The 15508-nt window shown below is 41.4% G+C and overlaps 1 protein-coding gene across 5 annotated transcripts in view; it reads left to right on the top strand.

Moving 5' to 3' along the window:
* Positions 1–15508, top strand: part of PIK3AP1 (phosphoinositide-3-kinase adaptor protein 1) — a 46650-nt gene that overhangs the window by 19598 nt on the left and 11544 nt on the right. For all 5 annotated transcript variants that reach the window (XM_068689612.1, XM_068689611.1, XM_068689610.1 and 2 more), the window contains 6 exons: positions 1555–1703; positions 4660–4804; positions 6258–6400; positions 7542–7674; positions 8377–8573; positions 10728–10917. In XM_068689612.1, coding sequence (XP_068545713.1) covers positions 1555–1703; positions 4660–4804; positions 6258–6400; positions 7542–7674; positions 8377–8573; positions 10728–10917 — 957 coding nt within the window. The remainder of the gene's footprint in view (positions 1–1554; positions 1704–4659; positions 4805–6257; positions 6401–7541; positions 7675–8376; positions 8574–10727; positions 10918–15508) is intronic.

Genomic DNA, 15508 nt, shown 5'->3' with positions numbered 1-15508 from the left:
ATTTGCTAACCTTTTGTGACTTGAAACTCGTCAATTAAAAGCACAGTCACATCTGTGTAGTTCATAAAATCCTGTTCAAATGTGTAGAAAATACTTTAAAATACATTTAAAAAATGTGTGACAATTTCAAATATCCTAAGTTTCAATCTTTAGTTATTATAATAAGGAAGAAGTCTAGACTTAAATTTCTGACTCACTCTTGTTCACTGTGTGAGACTAACAGGACCTGACATCCTAACAGAAGCCCGCTTTAATAAATTTTTGGCGGTCTTCATTTTTGGAAATGATGTTCTTGGAATTTTGGGGGCAAATAATTTGTATTGCTCTTTACAGATGCGTAAGTAGTAAATAAAAGAAAAATTTCCAAAATATTGTCTTAAATTTTTCATTGCTTCACAGTTTTCCAAAATTTGAATGGAATTTTTTTGCCTATTGTAGGTAGGCTTAAGAATTCATGCTAGTCTTCTGACAAAAGAAAGTTGTCATGGGGACTTTTACCCCATGTTTTGGGAAAATGGGAAAAAAAAAAGGTATGATTTGAGGTAGAAACCAGATTTTAAAAGAATCTTTCTACTAACTAAATGCAAATGTGTCTATTTCCTTTCTGCAGCTGGGGAAAATATTTCCTGGCAGGGTAGGATAACTCTCGTATATGTTATTTTTTGCTATCCTTTTTGTGTGCAAGTGTTTGGTCTTCCATCAATAAAACATCTATGGCGTTACTGTGAATCAGGAAGGAGAACGATGTTTTGTACATGCAGATTGTGGAGTTACATGTGTTTACTTCTCTTGGGCTTATTTGGGTAGACTGCTGTGATTCTTCCAGGAGAAGGCTCTGATATGTTTCAAGTTCACTCTTGTATAGTTACAGGAGCTTATACTTGCTTGCGTAGTAGGATCCCTTCAGACTATTGCCTCATGTTGTATTTTATCAACATTACAGTAAACTTAGGAGTCGGAGTAAGCAGTGCAAGCAGGGTCCAGAAAAGTAAAGATACTGCTGAAATAAAAGTAGATCTTCATTTACTTTAGGAGAGGAGGACTTTAAAGGTTGTTGCCTATTCTGCAGTGCACTGAGAGTGCAGCTGGAATCAGATGAGTCCATTTACAGAATCACAGAATCACAGAATTTCTAGGTTGGAAGAGACCTCAAGATCATCGAGTCCAACCTCTGACCTAACGCTAACAGTCCTCCACATTTGCTGATCACTTTGACACCAGACATTAAGATACTTATTTTCCTACCTAATGAGAGAAAGGGAGTATCCATCTCATCAGGGAGTGGCTTTGTGTTTGTTTTGTAAGCATGTTCAGTGCTACTCTAGCACTTTTGTGTCTTTCTGAACGTTCCCCAGCAGTCCCCTTAACGGAATAAATGAGGAAACTCTGTAGTTTCCCTTTCTTCAACTAGATCCCCATTTCTAAACATCGGTTTGAGAACTGTTGCAAGTTCCACCTGGCCTCTGTGGCTGTTTCCTAGGATTGATGTATATGTATCCGTGCATTTTCAGCAAATGGAAACGATGTAATAGAACTCTATATGCTTTATTTTAGACTCGGGCTGTGACTCTGTGACTGACACAGAAACAGAAGACGAGAAGAACCCAGTTTACTCCTGCAGCCTTGCCATGAACGAAGAGCATGGATCATCCACGAGCACTGCGGACCATCCGGTGGTGCAGCCTGACCGCATACGCTGTGGGGTACTGTATGGCCACTCCGTGGGCTGTGTTCTTGTTGTGTGCTGGTGCAACACATTATGCTACTCTGTAGTGGGCAGCTTTACAGGCCTGGAAAGCAGTCCATAATTCTTTTTCTGTCCCATTCAGCTCCCTGTCCTCAGTGTCTCAGTTCTAAGAGCTCAGTTCCCTAGGCCCAGAAATAGCTTGGTAATACGCAGTGTCTGCTATCATCCAGGCTGCAATGTCACTTACTGATGGATAGTGTCACTAATATAGCTGCTTGTCTTGCGTGTTATGAGGCAAGTTCACACTCTTGACTCCCCATTTTATGTTCTGGTGACATTTAGGGGTGCAAAGTGGAGTAAGGTGGTGGTAATGAGACAACTTCAGAGCCTAGATGCAATCTAGTATGGCAGTTCTGGTGCACGTCCTGCAAGTGACTTCAAAGAGCTGGGATCATGGCTTCCTGTCTGAAAAATTACATTTCTTAGCCTTGCGTTGTGTCAGATGGAAAAAACTAATACCATTCACTGGGAGAGAAGTGTATGGCACCACTGTCTCTACCTCCTCTGTAGTGTACTTTTCAGTCAGAGTGGCTGGGCTTTCATTGCATAGTTTTGAGATGTGAGGCACTGGTGTAGGAGGGTCTGGCTGTCAGAGGAAACTTCATCTAACAGTTTAGCAAAGCTCCACTGCAGTGTGACTGCTGCTTTACATTATTTCCTCCTCTGCCCCCCTGCCAGGGGCGGACTCATGCTTCAGTGCACTGAAATGAAGCACTGTTTTATTTTTTTCTTTCGTCCATATCAGTTTTGCCAACTCTTAGGAGCTTTGTGCTTTTTCTAGAAGCACCAGTTAAGGCAGTGTAATTTGGGGATCCTCTGCTTTTACTTAGAACCTGACCTTTGTGCTGTACAGAGAAACTTGAAAAAAACAAACATAATAGCTCAAATTTGGTAGAAACAGTCTGTCTCCTGGCTTTGGAAAGGAACTCAAATGCTGTTGACCACACCTTGAAGTGAAACCAGAAGTAAACCGGCAGGGAAAGAGGAGGGGGAGTAACAAGCTTGCAAATGGCTATTAGAACCTCGTTTCTGCCTTGGCAAGAGCTCAGTGTGTGACAGCGAAACAGCACGTCCTGTAGTTAGGTAGATGGATTTATTTTGTAGTGTTAGTGTGTACCTTTCAGCGTGCTGCGTTTGAGGTGCATCTGAGCCTGTAGCAAGAGTCGTGGATGTTCAGTGTTGGATTATTCAGTAGTCTATGAATATGTGCCTTGGACTTTAGACATAATCTGCTCTTGACGTGGGATAGCATTCTCTTGGGGAAGAGGGAAAGGTGAAAGGAAGGAATGGTCATTTTAGGAAGTATCCTTACCGAAACAGTTTGTTCCCTCTGTGGTGTGTGTGGCTTGTGACTTGTTCACAGCAAGGGTGGTTTGGGAAGTCAGCAGACTGTTGGAATGCTTTAAATGTTTACACAGTTGTTGACATAACACAGAGAACACGGTACCTGGAATTTTTGGTATCAGCTTTATTTGCTTGTTCACGGGAATAGTGCTGTCCCCTTGTATATACCGGGCATCTATTTGTGAATTCACTGCATGTGTTTCCAAGACTTGGTTGAGTATTTTTGCTTCCTTGATGGAGGGATTTAGTGGAGGACTTGTTAGTGTTAGGTCAGAGGTTGGGCTAGGGGATCTCTTCCAACCTAGATGATTCTGTGAGTCTGTGAATTTCTCTAGTGCAGTTGACGGGTGGCAGTGGTAGCAACAGACATGCCCCATCCCTGGAATTGTTCAAGGCCAAGTTGGATGGGGCTTTGGGCAACCTGGTCTAGTGGGAGGTGTCCCTGCCCATGGCAGGGGTCTGTGTGTGTGTATGGAACTAGATGATTTTTAAGGTCCTTTCCAACCCAAATCATTCTGTGATATTAATAAAATATACTTTACAATGATGTTGAGGTAGGTAAAACTCCTTTGCTGTGGCTTGTCTGTGTTTTGAGTTCAGGATAAATACCTTAGCTGCAGCATGGTAAGGAGCAGCTAGGAATGAAGTCAATAAATCGTTATATGAGAGTTGCGGAAGATGACTCTACTCCGTCTTGAATTGTTTGAGTTTTCTGTTGCTGCTGGGCTGCTTTCATTGGCCCAGGTATGGATCGTTATGTTCAGCTTAAGTTTGTGGACAAGAAAGTCTCTTCAGGCTTCTCTCAGGTTAGTTATTGTAGAATCTAATATAGCCATGTAAGTGGCCACAAGTCAGGCCTTTGGTGATCTTTGAAAACCTGACTGGGTGACGGCTGAGCAGTACAACATTTGCAGTATGAAGGGCTGCCACAAAGCACAACCCAGGAAATCTCCTAGTTTTCAGAACTGAGAATCTGGTCCAGGAATTCACTTTCATAATTCACATAAGTAGAGACTAGACAAGTCTCAGGCCAAATGAAGGACTTCAGCTATCTCATACATTTTATTACAGGTAATGTAATAACTGAACTGTTAAACATAGGGCCAATGAAAATTTTGCAGACCTGAAATTCTTGCCTTTTAAACAAAGCTCTGGCTAAAGACCCATGCTACACAGGTAGATAAAATAAAAAATAATTGGATAAGGTTGTTGTATCTCCAGAATATGTGAATTTTAATTTTAAGTTTCTTCCTTTGTGTCTGTTCAAAATGGGGCTGTGCTGCTTGAGGGAAGAGGCCGCTGTGGTTGAAAGTAAATCAGATTATAAATATAGCATCACAGAGTTTTTATCAGCTTAATGTCTGTATTTGTGCTGGTGCAAGCTGTAACAGAAGCCGCCTGCCTAGTTAACTCAGTGACTGGAAGATGTTACTGAAAATCATTCAAGACTGTGGAAATGACAGATGTTAACTTGTTAGTCGCAATAACAACAAAATCCCTGGAAAGGGGGCTTAAAATAAGTGTTCTTGTATTGTTAAACTACATATTCTAATGCCTTTCTCTCTTAGGTGCAGACCACTATTTATATTATCATGAAATGTAGACTAGATAGCAAAGTGAAAACTGAAGTGGAATTCTCTCCAGAGAATGCATCGTCTGTGTGTGTGCTGGCTGAGATGGAGAATGAGTACACAATCTCCGTGGAAGCTCCAAGTAAGCCGGGCTGAGATTTGAATTCCCACCTTCCCACCTCATTGTTTCCTTTCTATCCCAACCTACCTGTCCTGAGAAGTGTCAGGGGTGTAAGGGTGGAGGTTGCAGTGTGGGAAACACTGACACCAGGAAATCTTGAACTTGAATTCTCATCTGTGATGCTTTGGTGGTATGGAACTGAGGAGACTGCTGCTCGGGATCTCTGTTTTCCTGGCAGCAGTGGTGGGGTTGCAATGTGGAAAAAACTTAGTCGGAGTTCTGAGGAAAGATTACAGCTTGTATAGCACTTTGAACTTAATTATGTGTTAGTATTACCAGTATGTTAGTATTGGCAGGCATGAAGAGAAGGTAAGTGCTGGTAAATAACTGCATGATTATAACAGTACATGTTTAATGTGTCATGATCTCTGTGTGATTAGAGATGAAGCTGTTTATCGTAGCTTGTCTTAATTCAGATGTGTTCTGTCATTCTAGATATTTACACTTACAAAAGCTTGAGTTGTCTAAACTTTGCATTCAGTAACCTTTAGGGGCAAGATTTCTGATCTTTTTAGTGATAGTGGTTTCCCAGGATTATTTTATTTAACCTACTGTGGTCTGTGTTCGTGAAGAGTCAATGTATTAGGTCTGGGAATAGACGCTAACAGCCATTACAGCAACTCTGAAGAAGTCAATCAAGTGGATGGGTCTAAGGAAAACTACCTCAGCCACATACAGATGTTCAGTTTAATCTGTCCTAAATCAAGACTTCTGACTTAAACATGTACCTGGAAACTAACATGCACTTTGAATTATAAGCCTGACTTTCACTTTGATGCAGTGTACATATATTTTAGCTCTGCAGTTTCTAACAAATACATTTAGAATTCCTTTCAGGTGTGACATTGGTTGCTTAGTTGTTACAGCCAGGCATATAGACAGGGAAAGATTAATTTCAGTGGGATTCAAAATACGTGTGCTTCAGAGCTCAGACCTATGAGTACATACTGGGTAAAATATTAGGAAGCTCCCAAGTTGCATGTAAGAGAGAAATCCTGTGCCTGTGTAAACTTGCAAAGCTGAAATCTTCTAAGCTGATTTCACTCAGAGAGTAGTGAGACTGAGAGGGGATGCGAAATCCCAAGCCAGATGTGGAGAGGGCTGAGGTTCTGTAATTTGAGGTGGAGTACTGTTACCATTAGTGGTCCAGACTAGGGTTAGCAAATGACCTAGAAGGTCAGGTGATATGCTTTGACATGCCTATGAAGGAGGCTGTTCCAAAGTACTTTCCTGCCTGGTATTCAGATGAACATCATCACCTTTCTTTTGTGTGACTTTTGAACTGTATACAACAGAAACTATTTTGGTATCCAGTTGACAGTATCTCCAGTTTCCTCCTATACTTGGAGCATTTGATGAAGACTTGTTCCCATTGTTAGTTCTTAAATGTGATTTCTTTTCTTTTCTTTCAAAGATTTAACCTCTGGGACAGTGCCTCTAAAGATATACTCAGGGGACTTGATGGTGGGAGAAACGAGCGTCACCTACCATACCGACATGGAGGAAATCAGCAGTCTGCTCGCAAATGCAGCCAACCCAGTACAGTTCATGTGCCAGGTAACAACTCTAGCAAACGGCTGCTTTGGAAACCAGCTCTTCTCAAAGAGTAGATAGGTGGACATGAGCTACCTTGTGGCAAGCACCCTTGCTTTTCTGAAATGCAGAAATGCAAAGTTGTTAGGGCTATGAGAAGGTCCCTAAAAATCCCCTTAGAACAAAAGCACAGGTACTTTTATGGTATCTGGAACAAATAGTTAGCTAAGGCAATTCAGGCCATTCAACTAACAAAGAAAATACTATCAGTCAACACCCATGTTTAGACTTTGATTTGAAAAGATTAAGGTGACAGAACTTGATACAGTAGAAAGTATCGCATAAAATGTTTGGAAATTTGTACCAAAGGGTTTTTGCAAAAGTTGTGAAAATGTAACAAAGTTTACACTAGCTGACTGAAGAAGGGTAAAATAAGTACTAAGAATAAACAAATAGTTCTATTTCTTTAAAGCCTGTCCTCAGTTCTCGTATCATATTTTGCCCAGTTAGGGTACCTGAGCCCTGTTACAGTGGTAAAGCTTGCACAAGCAAGTTCTCCAGATCCGTTGTCTGTGCTTTCTGCCTCCATATCCCTGATTAGCTATATAGCAGAAGCCTACAGAGAGCAGTGTTAATCACCAGCATGCCTGGGGCAGAGGAGACTGTCTTTCACCTCCTTTTTAATTCAAGTTAAGGAGCAGCTGGTACTGGGCTGTGCTCCTTCTTGGGGTAAAGGCATGCTTCACAGTCTTTGACTAAGCACTAGTCCAAAAGCCAGGGTGTACACCAGGGCAATTCAAAATTGACCTATTCATACTTAGAGCATGAGTGACACTTCACTGGAGCAGCTTCAAAAGTGAGATTATGCCCGTCAAGGAAGTAGGAAATAAGTCTTCCATGCTTCCAGTTACATGAGTGACTTTCACCTTGCACTCTGTCTTGTTGTGGAGTTTGTAGTTCTTACCTGTTTAGATTAATCATACTCTGTTGGACCATGAAGTTCTTCATGTTCCTTGTTTATGTAAACATTGCCACCCTCAGTGTCTATGCATATTGTTTCCTGATATATTCTAAATAAATAAAACTTACTACATCACCCTTCAAGTCTCATCTTAAATGACTCTCTAGACTTAACCAAGCAAAATCACTTTCCATCTATTTCTAGGCCTTTAAAATTGTGCCATACAGCATAGAAGCACTGGACAAATTGTTGACAGAGTCACTGAAGAAGAACATTCCTGCCAGTGGCTTACACCTATTTGGAATCAACCAGCTGGAAGAAAACGATATGATGACAAGCAAGTTGAAATATTTTTGTTTTCTTTTGAAACTTCATCTGTATCAGTAGTTTTTCCTTGGAGCACCTTAATACTGAACTGTGTACCTGCACAGGCTGTCTCAAGTTTTGAATCTCAGCCAGGAAGCTAAATTTCAGATTATGTCTAGAGCTGGTTGTGTGTCCCTTTTTATTACGTGTCTGTCTCACTTTATTATAGCGTGGCAGATACAGCTATGTAGACAGCTTCAACCACAAAGTGAAAAGATGATGCCCCCAGAAATGTTTCCCTTACTTTCTCACTTATTCTTCCAGTCCCGTGCGGTATTTTTCCCCAGCACAGTCCTTTTTCCCCCTACCCCATGAGTCTGTTCTAAGGTGCACGGTGGGCACTTGGCAGTTGGATCGGTGTGGTACCATGATTTGGTTCCTTACAGCAGCTGGAACGTACTGGAACGATGATTAAAGAGCTCCTTCTGAACCTGTGATCCTACGTACATGCAGCTAGTACAGTGCCAGATTCCCCATTACAGACCATAGCAATCAAATGTGGGGATATGCTAGATACCTCAGGTAGTTCACTTGTGCAGAGTGAAATGTGGAGCTTTTCAGGGTTTTCAAACCTGCTTTGGTTGGTGCGTTTGCTAGGAAGTCTGTTTCTCATCTGCTGTCTCTGCTGCTGCTAGAAAGAAGCTTAGATTCTAACAGACATCTCTTCTCACAGATCAGAGGGATGAGGAATTGCCAACGCTGCTTCACTTTTCTGCAAGATATGGGCTGAAAAACCTCACCGCTTTGCTGCTGACATGCCCTGGAGCACTGCAGGCATATAGTGTGGCCAACAAATATGGCCACTATCCAAACACAATTGCAGAAAAGCATGGCTTTAAGGACCTCCGGCAATTCATTGATGAATATGTGGTAAGAGGGAGCAGCAATCCTTCTTTGTTCTTTCAGCAGGTTTGGGCAGTGGCACCAAGCTTGGCACTGAAAGTGTTGTGGGACCAGGAGTGCTGAGGTACAAAGTGGTGTGGTAGGGAGTAGATGCCCAGCTACCATGAAAGCTTCCATGTGGGAGGGTTGATTTCACCTCTGGAGCCATGAAAGTTCTTACGGCTTTTCAACAGAACAAATAAGATGGAAGCAGAGCCTGCCATGCTGGATTTCCTTATTGTTCAACCATCTAATGATGTTTCTGCAGCCACATGGTGTCTGTTGTATTCTTCTAATCTCTGATCTTGGCAAAACTACAGCCCCTTCATCCCACTTACTTTAGGAGGTACTATGGGAACTGAATATGTTTGGGAAGGTACAGTCTGAGGTACTCTGATCAGTCATAGTACAATCTGATTATCAGATCATTCACGGTTGATCTTTGTTCTACATGAAATGCATTTTTTCCTCTGTTGGGGTATCTGTCCATTCCCCACTTGTTCTTGCTGTGGGAGCTCAATTCACAATTCAGTTCTCCTTTGAGCCACCCCAGCAAACAGCACCCTGACTTCTTCCAGATTATGATGTGGACACCCCCTCTCCTCCCCACCATAGGCAGGGATGCCACCCACTAGATAAGGTTGTCCAGAACCCCAAATTACTGACTAGATTTTATCTGCCTTTACTTTTTGTTGAAATGGTGTACGTAGTTGTCCCTAGCAGTTGCCTGAATGGTGGGAGATAAGTATGCCAGTCTATTACAGCAGTATTTAAGCCCTATTTTGGTGGTATGGGTAGTTCTTAGACTAGGGACTTGCTTCGTGATAGGAAGATAAATTTAGGGTTATATATCAGAGCTAAATAAAGGTCATATCCTGTCCTGAGATCAGGAAGGCTACAGAAACTGTAAACTATGATTAAAATCTTTGCGTTGGGGTAAGAGAGATGCTCAGGAAGTCCTTTCAACTTTATTGCTGTACTGTGTTCCTCCCATGTTTTCTTTACCAGCAGAGTGACAGAGCTATGTTAAGAGTAGGTCCTGCTTACTAGCCTTCAAACTATCTGTGCAATTTAGCACCAGAAATAATAGCACAGAAATAATCTGCACCAGTGTGTCCACAGCAGGGTAGCGACTAGGAGCGCTGTGGGTTTAGAAGGAGTACTAATATGGATATCTGAAAATCCTAGTAACCCCCTTACTCACCTCGTTTTATGTCTGGCAAAAGTTCCTCTTCACCTCCCTAAAGCATTACGTGAGCTACTGACCCATTTTGGCTGTGAACGGAAGCATGTGTGGACAGTTTTGACACATGCCCCATGGATGAAGGCCAATGAGGTGATGGTTGTGGATAGAAGAATGTCTTGTAGTATTGCAACCAGTTAAGATGTCTGAGCTTGTGACATAGTAGGAGCTTGGTAAGGAAGCCGGGATGAAGATTTTCATTTTGCTCTCCTGTGGTGTTTGGTAAAGGTCAGCACTGCCCTCCATACCTTTTCTTTTCTCCCCTCATGTGGCAAATGTATGAGAGAGTTCTGCTGTCCTGTGAATCGAAAGTTGCCCATATTGCATGAGCAGCTGCTTGCTGTGAGGTTTCCTGTTAGTCTTACCAAAAAAAAGGTGGTCTGTGGACTCCCACTGTGTGTGTTACGTGCTGCTGCTAGTGCCAAGAAATTGAAACTGAATCTACAGCAAAGCTAAAACTTTGCCTTCTTGAAAGCGCTCCACATGCGGCAAGTTTTCCCCCTTATGGTCATGTAAGCTACGCTTACACCAAAATAACATTTGACAAACCGTTGTAATTTTAGAATGAACTTTGCTCATGTTCCAGGAGCTCGAAGATGTCAGGTAGAAAATGAAATTGATGGACAGAAAAATAATACTGGCTATTCTGAATGTTTTAGAACCTCTTTGCTTCACCTTTGTTACCTAGTGTTACAGCGTAGATCCTGAAGGCTGGCCCCAAACAGCTGTAATGGAGATTAAATTCCTTTGAGAAGCCTTAGTCTTTGGGAATGGGCTACTCTTGGAAGGTTTCTTTCCATCAGTGGTGGGAGAAAAATGTTTTGTTTTGCATTGATTCTCCATATTTTTTATTTAAATTAGCTTTTTTTTTTTTTTTCTTGGACTCTTTTTCTCTCTAGGAAACAGCAGATATGCTGAAGAGTCACATTAAGGAAGAGCTAATGCAAGGTGAAGAGGATGAGTCTGTTTATGAGTCCATGGCTCATCTTTCCACCGACCTGTTAATGAAGTGTTCCTTGAATCCTGGCTCCGATGAAGAGCTATACGAATCCATGGCTGGATTTGTCCCGGGTGCCCCAGAAGACCTTTGTATGTATAATCACTGTGATATTCTGGGTTTAGAAGCCTCAGCTGCTCTGTCTCTCTTATACAATAATAGTGCCCTGGTTGAGTTTCAGAGTGAGGGCTGGTTATAGCTTTTCTGATATCACGGTAAGGAAGCCATGCTCTGGTTTTGGCATTGGCTGGCTGATAAAATTGCCCTAAGGATTTCTGTGGTTGCCAGGGTACATGGTCAAGAGCCATTTCCTCAGTGTTTTGAAGACTGTCTGAATCCTGAGCAACTGATGTAGCATTTGGAAGAGAAAGTTTCTTTTGTTTCCCATTTCTCCCTCCTGAGATCCCTCTGAGATGTAGAGACACTGACTTAGTGGAAGACAACACTGTGCAAGATGTAATTTTACTTACAACTGTGAAACACTGAAAGATTTCAAACGTGAGTTGAGCTTCTACCTCAGCAGCTTAGGAACAAAGGAAAATGAACATCTAGAAATGTGTTCTAAAAGGATAGAAACTGAAAAATCATGATCCTAATTCACCTTGTTTACTGATGAAAACGTAGAGCTAATTCTGGTAAATATGCAGCTGTTTAACTTTCTCACTATTAACATTCAGTGAGGCTGTTTGCAAATATAAAGTTAAGTACTTATGTTAAGCAATTGTAAATTTGCTGTTCTTATCTTCCTTCTTGGTCTTGCTTCAACCCGCTGCTACATTTTATCGTTCCCATGATAAGCAGAAAGTGTAGCTTATTATAGTTTAAGTACCCACCTAAGGGCTTCCAATGTTTCTGCAACTTTAAGTGTATTGCCTTGGGAGAAAAGCTTTTCCTGCTGAAACACTTTTGCTTATAGACTCTATCTGTCATGGGTTGTTTTTCTTCTCTTTTAGATTAAACAATGCTATAAAACACATTTTTATTGGTCGTGGAGACCAGAAAACTCTGTTCTCTGCCTGAAATCATATATACCTCTCTGCTAAATTTTGTTCGGCTACTGTGGGGTTAGTTTTGTTGCTGTCAAAACCAGGATTATTGTGCCTTCAGGTGGTGAATAAGCAGTAAGGGCAGTTGTACTCCTATGGAACAAAGCTGCTGTTGTCCACAGTAAGAGGGTGGGAGTTTCCAGATATTCAGAAGCTCTGCTGCAGTCAGTGCATCTCTGAATGGAGTTGATAGAATAATTCTGCAGAGGGGGGAAAATGTGCTTAAAACCACCGAGACCAACCTGTTGTCTTCCACTCCTCAAAAATCTAGAAATCCCAGACACTATGAAGGGGGGTATTCCTCTCTTCCATGAATGCAAGTCAAACTCCCTGTAATTTACCACTTCTTCAACTGGACTTTGAAAAGCCTCTCTGAAATGTCTTCATATTGGTTCAGATTTAGATCAGAATTGCTTGCTGTTAAGAAAACTATTTGCCAGTTCTGTAGACTGTTGGTGGAAGAGCTAATTGTTCTATGACCCTGGCTTCTTCCCTGCTGAAGATCACCACCTCTCTGTGTGCCACCTGAATTCCTTACATATGTGTATTCTTGCCCATTTCTGTCAAACTACGCTAAGTTTATTGTTCAAGAATACAGGTTTTTCTGCTCCCACTTACTCTGGCAGATCTTAGGAAGGAGCTTGGCTGCTGTTTAGAATGGAATACGGAAAACAGCCTGCTTGGCTGACAGGCATGGAAATGGAGAGCTAATGAATTGGCTGCCTAGGGATAGGAAAGTTGTGCATTCAAAGCCTAAGTCAGTCTGCTTTTCTTAGGCTTCTTTAGCAGTGAAAGCCCAGCAGGCCACTGCCCTTCAGGGGACCCTTCTGCAAGAGCAGCTACATCAGTAGTGTGGTAGAGGTCTTTAGGGTCAGCACCAGAAACTTTTCCTGGTGTTTACACATGCTGTGGGCTCTGCAGGGCTAGTAGGACTGGAGAGGTAAAAACCCAAGCTTGACTCTGAAGTAGATATTTACGACTTCTGTACTAGAAAGCATGGCTGGATAAGTCTGTATTAAAATGTTGGATAGATGTGCTATATGGCTTATTTGTAACACTTAGCAAGGGCAATGAGTGTTCCCTGCTTTTTCTGGAGATCTCCCAACTTATTGCTCCTGTGCATACTTCTTTGTCACTTTCCACTCAGGAGTCTTTTACAGAAAATACCTGTATTTATATGTAGTCTGTTAGTCTTTGCCTGATGAATATTTACAGCTTGTCTGAATGGTGCCTAATATGCCATAACAGGTGCCTGTGTCATAACAGGTAAAGGTTAAACAGGCACCATGTTCCACAATTGGTCTTGTTCCCTCAAACTGAAGGAGTTTCAACATTATTTAGAATACCAGCACAGAGGTAAACTCCCACTAAAATTAGTGGGAGTGCTGGCTGGCTTAGGACTGACATCACAAATACAAACTTCAATTTTCTGTACTGTTTTCTGAGGACAAAAAGCTTCCTGGGAAATAGTAAACAGCTCTTACTGAGGTACTTTCTGCAGGTCAGAATAGCCCTTGTGTAAGTGATTACAGTTGTGGTCTAGAGGACAATACTTGGGCTTTTTTTAAATGTAGACATACTGTGGCAGTGTGCCCAGTTATTGTGATCAGAATGTGCTTCCACCAGTTTTTTGGAGACTGATCAAAAGAAGGTTGGTGCCACTAAGTCAATTAGCCTAGCAGAAACTGATATGAAAACAAGGTAATGCAGGACTGGAGCCGTTGTAATGAGTTAAAAGTAGTAGCAAATATTTAGATGCTGGAGTGTTCTGCCAGTTCTTGTATTTTTCATCCCACTTTTTTAATGCATTTTTTTCCTATCTGCTTTTGATGCTGGGGAAACATAGAGTGAAGAAGCTGTACAAGGACTAGCTTTGCCTAAAGTGGTGCTGCATGAAGGTTGCACGTAGCTGTTTTGAGTTGCTAATTGTCCCTGTTAGCTTTGGGATAAATAATGGGTTTAAAAAATGGAAAAGATTTTCTTCATCTATAGTAATACACTGCCTCCCCTTCTGCTGGAGAGGGGTATTCTTTGTCAGATAGGTCTTAATACCTTGAGCAGTGTAATTCATAAAGTACTCCTAACTAAATCACTGGAAACTTACTAGTTTCTGCTACTACCTTGTTTGCTTTATTTTTTTTTTAAGTTAGATTGAATTGTCTTATTTAATTTCTTATTATCAACGGTAATCATTCCTGCTTCAGAAGAGCACTTCCCTTTTATTACCTTTTCAAATACCTGTAATGTCAAACATAATTTTCTTGAGTACGAGTGGAATTTGCTCTAGGTTGGTGCGGGTTGCAGGTAAATGGGTGGGTCACTCACACACTATAACAGCAGTTGAATAACAAGAAGGGGAAGTTATCTCCATCGTATCTATCTGGTGGTATGAACTACAGCATCAGATGAAGAGCTTTGCTTTTTCTACTTTCCTCTCACCAGCACCTCCTGAATTTTACAAAACAGTATTTTTGAGTATGCTAGAGCTCAGTGTAGAGGCGAGGCTCTGGGAGCAAGGACTCTTGAAAAAGTCTTGAAAACCTGTTTGATTCATGTGAAAATTAAACTGTCATGTTTCTGTGTGTGTGTTCAGAAGTGTTTGAAACACCTGATTAGTTTGAACAAAAGGAATCCTCTAGAGTATGGAGTGTTACCATGCCTTATAACCTTCTCTAGTATCTTTCATGTGCTGCTTTACCTTCTAAGCTGACTTTCCAACTGTAAGGCTGAAGTTTGCTGTGACATTTTATCTGGAGAAACAGGTTGTATTTCCTCTATCCAAGGTCAGTCGCTGGCAGTGGCAAAGGGCTGGTGGAAACAAGTCCTGACTCCACGTGCTGTTTCCATATCTATGAACTGTGTGGACATTCAGATTTAGTGTGAATTTCATCCTTTATCCTTCAGAGTTTCAACTGAATAAAACCTATTGTCCCATAATTTGCAGGTCTTCAAAACCTCAATAGTACATAGTAGTTGTGATGCCCTTATTCTACTCCTTCCCCCAATATTTTTATTCTCTTGAGACCAGGTTTTTAACACTGTCCTCATTGACTTTCACTTTTTCCTCACTTAATGCAAGAAACAGCAGCCTAGTTTTCCTTGAACAAACTGTGGGAATTCTGCAGTAAAATATAACTTCTTAAAAACATCTGGGGTGTGATTTGTACTGACACATTGAAGCCTTTGTCTTAGTTAATAAAGGACTGGTCTCTTTACAGAGTAAGTTTTCTTCATGTCCAGGAGTACTTAACTTCTATTGTTTACAAACGCTTAAAGGGGGAAAGGATATGATTACTTTCTAAAGGATGCCCACATAAGCCTATTTTGGCTCTAGTGAAGGGTCAGTAGGTCATAACACATCTTCTGTATGTCTTGCTGCACATCGGTTGAGATCCCTTCTGAAGTCTTAAACCCAGCAAAGAGAAACTAAGAGTCTCTTTGAAAAAATATATTTTAGTTACTAAATTCTGAAGACTGACATCTAGGAACTCTCATCTTTCCTTTCTTCCCACTAGCCCTTCAGAACAGCATTACCCAAATGCCTCAGGAGGATCTGGGGATCTTTCCTGACTGTGATACCCAGTTTTGTGCTTGCTTCCTTGTCACTTTTGTCCCACTGTCCTGGTTTTGCAGCAAG

The sequence above is a fragment of the Anas acuta genome, chromosome 7 (genome assembly GCF_963932015.1).
Source record: "Anas acuta chromosome 7, bAnaAcu1.1, whole genome shotgun sequence".
Classification (NCBI taxonomy): Eukaryota; Metazoa; Chordata; class Aves; order Anseriformes; family Anatidae; genus Anas; species Anas acuta.
The sequence above is the reverse complement of the archived record's forward strand: the minus strand, read 5'-3'. Positions and strand labels throughout refer to the sequence as shown.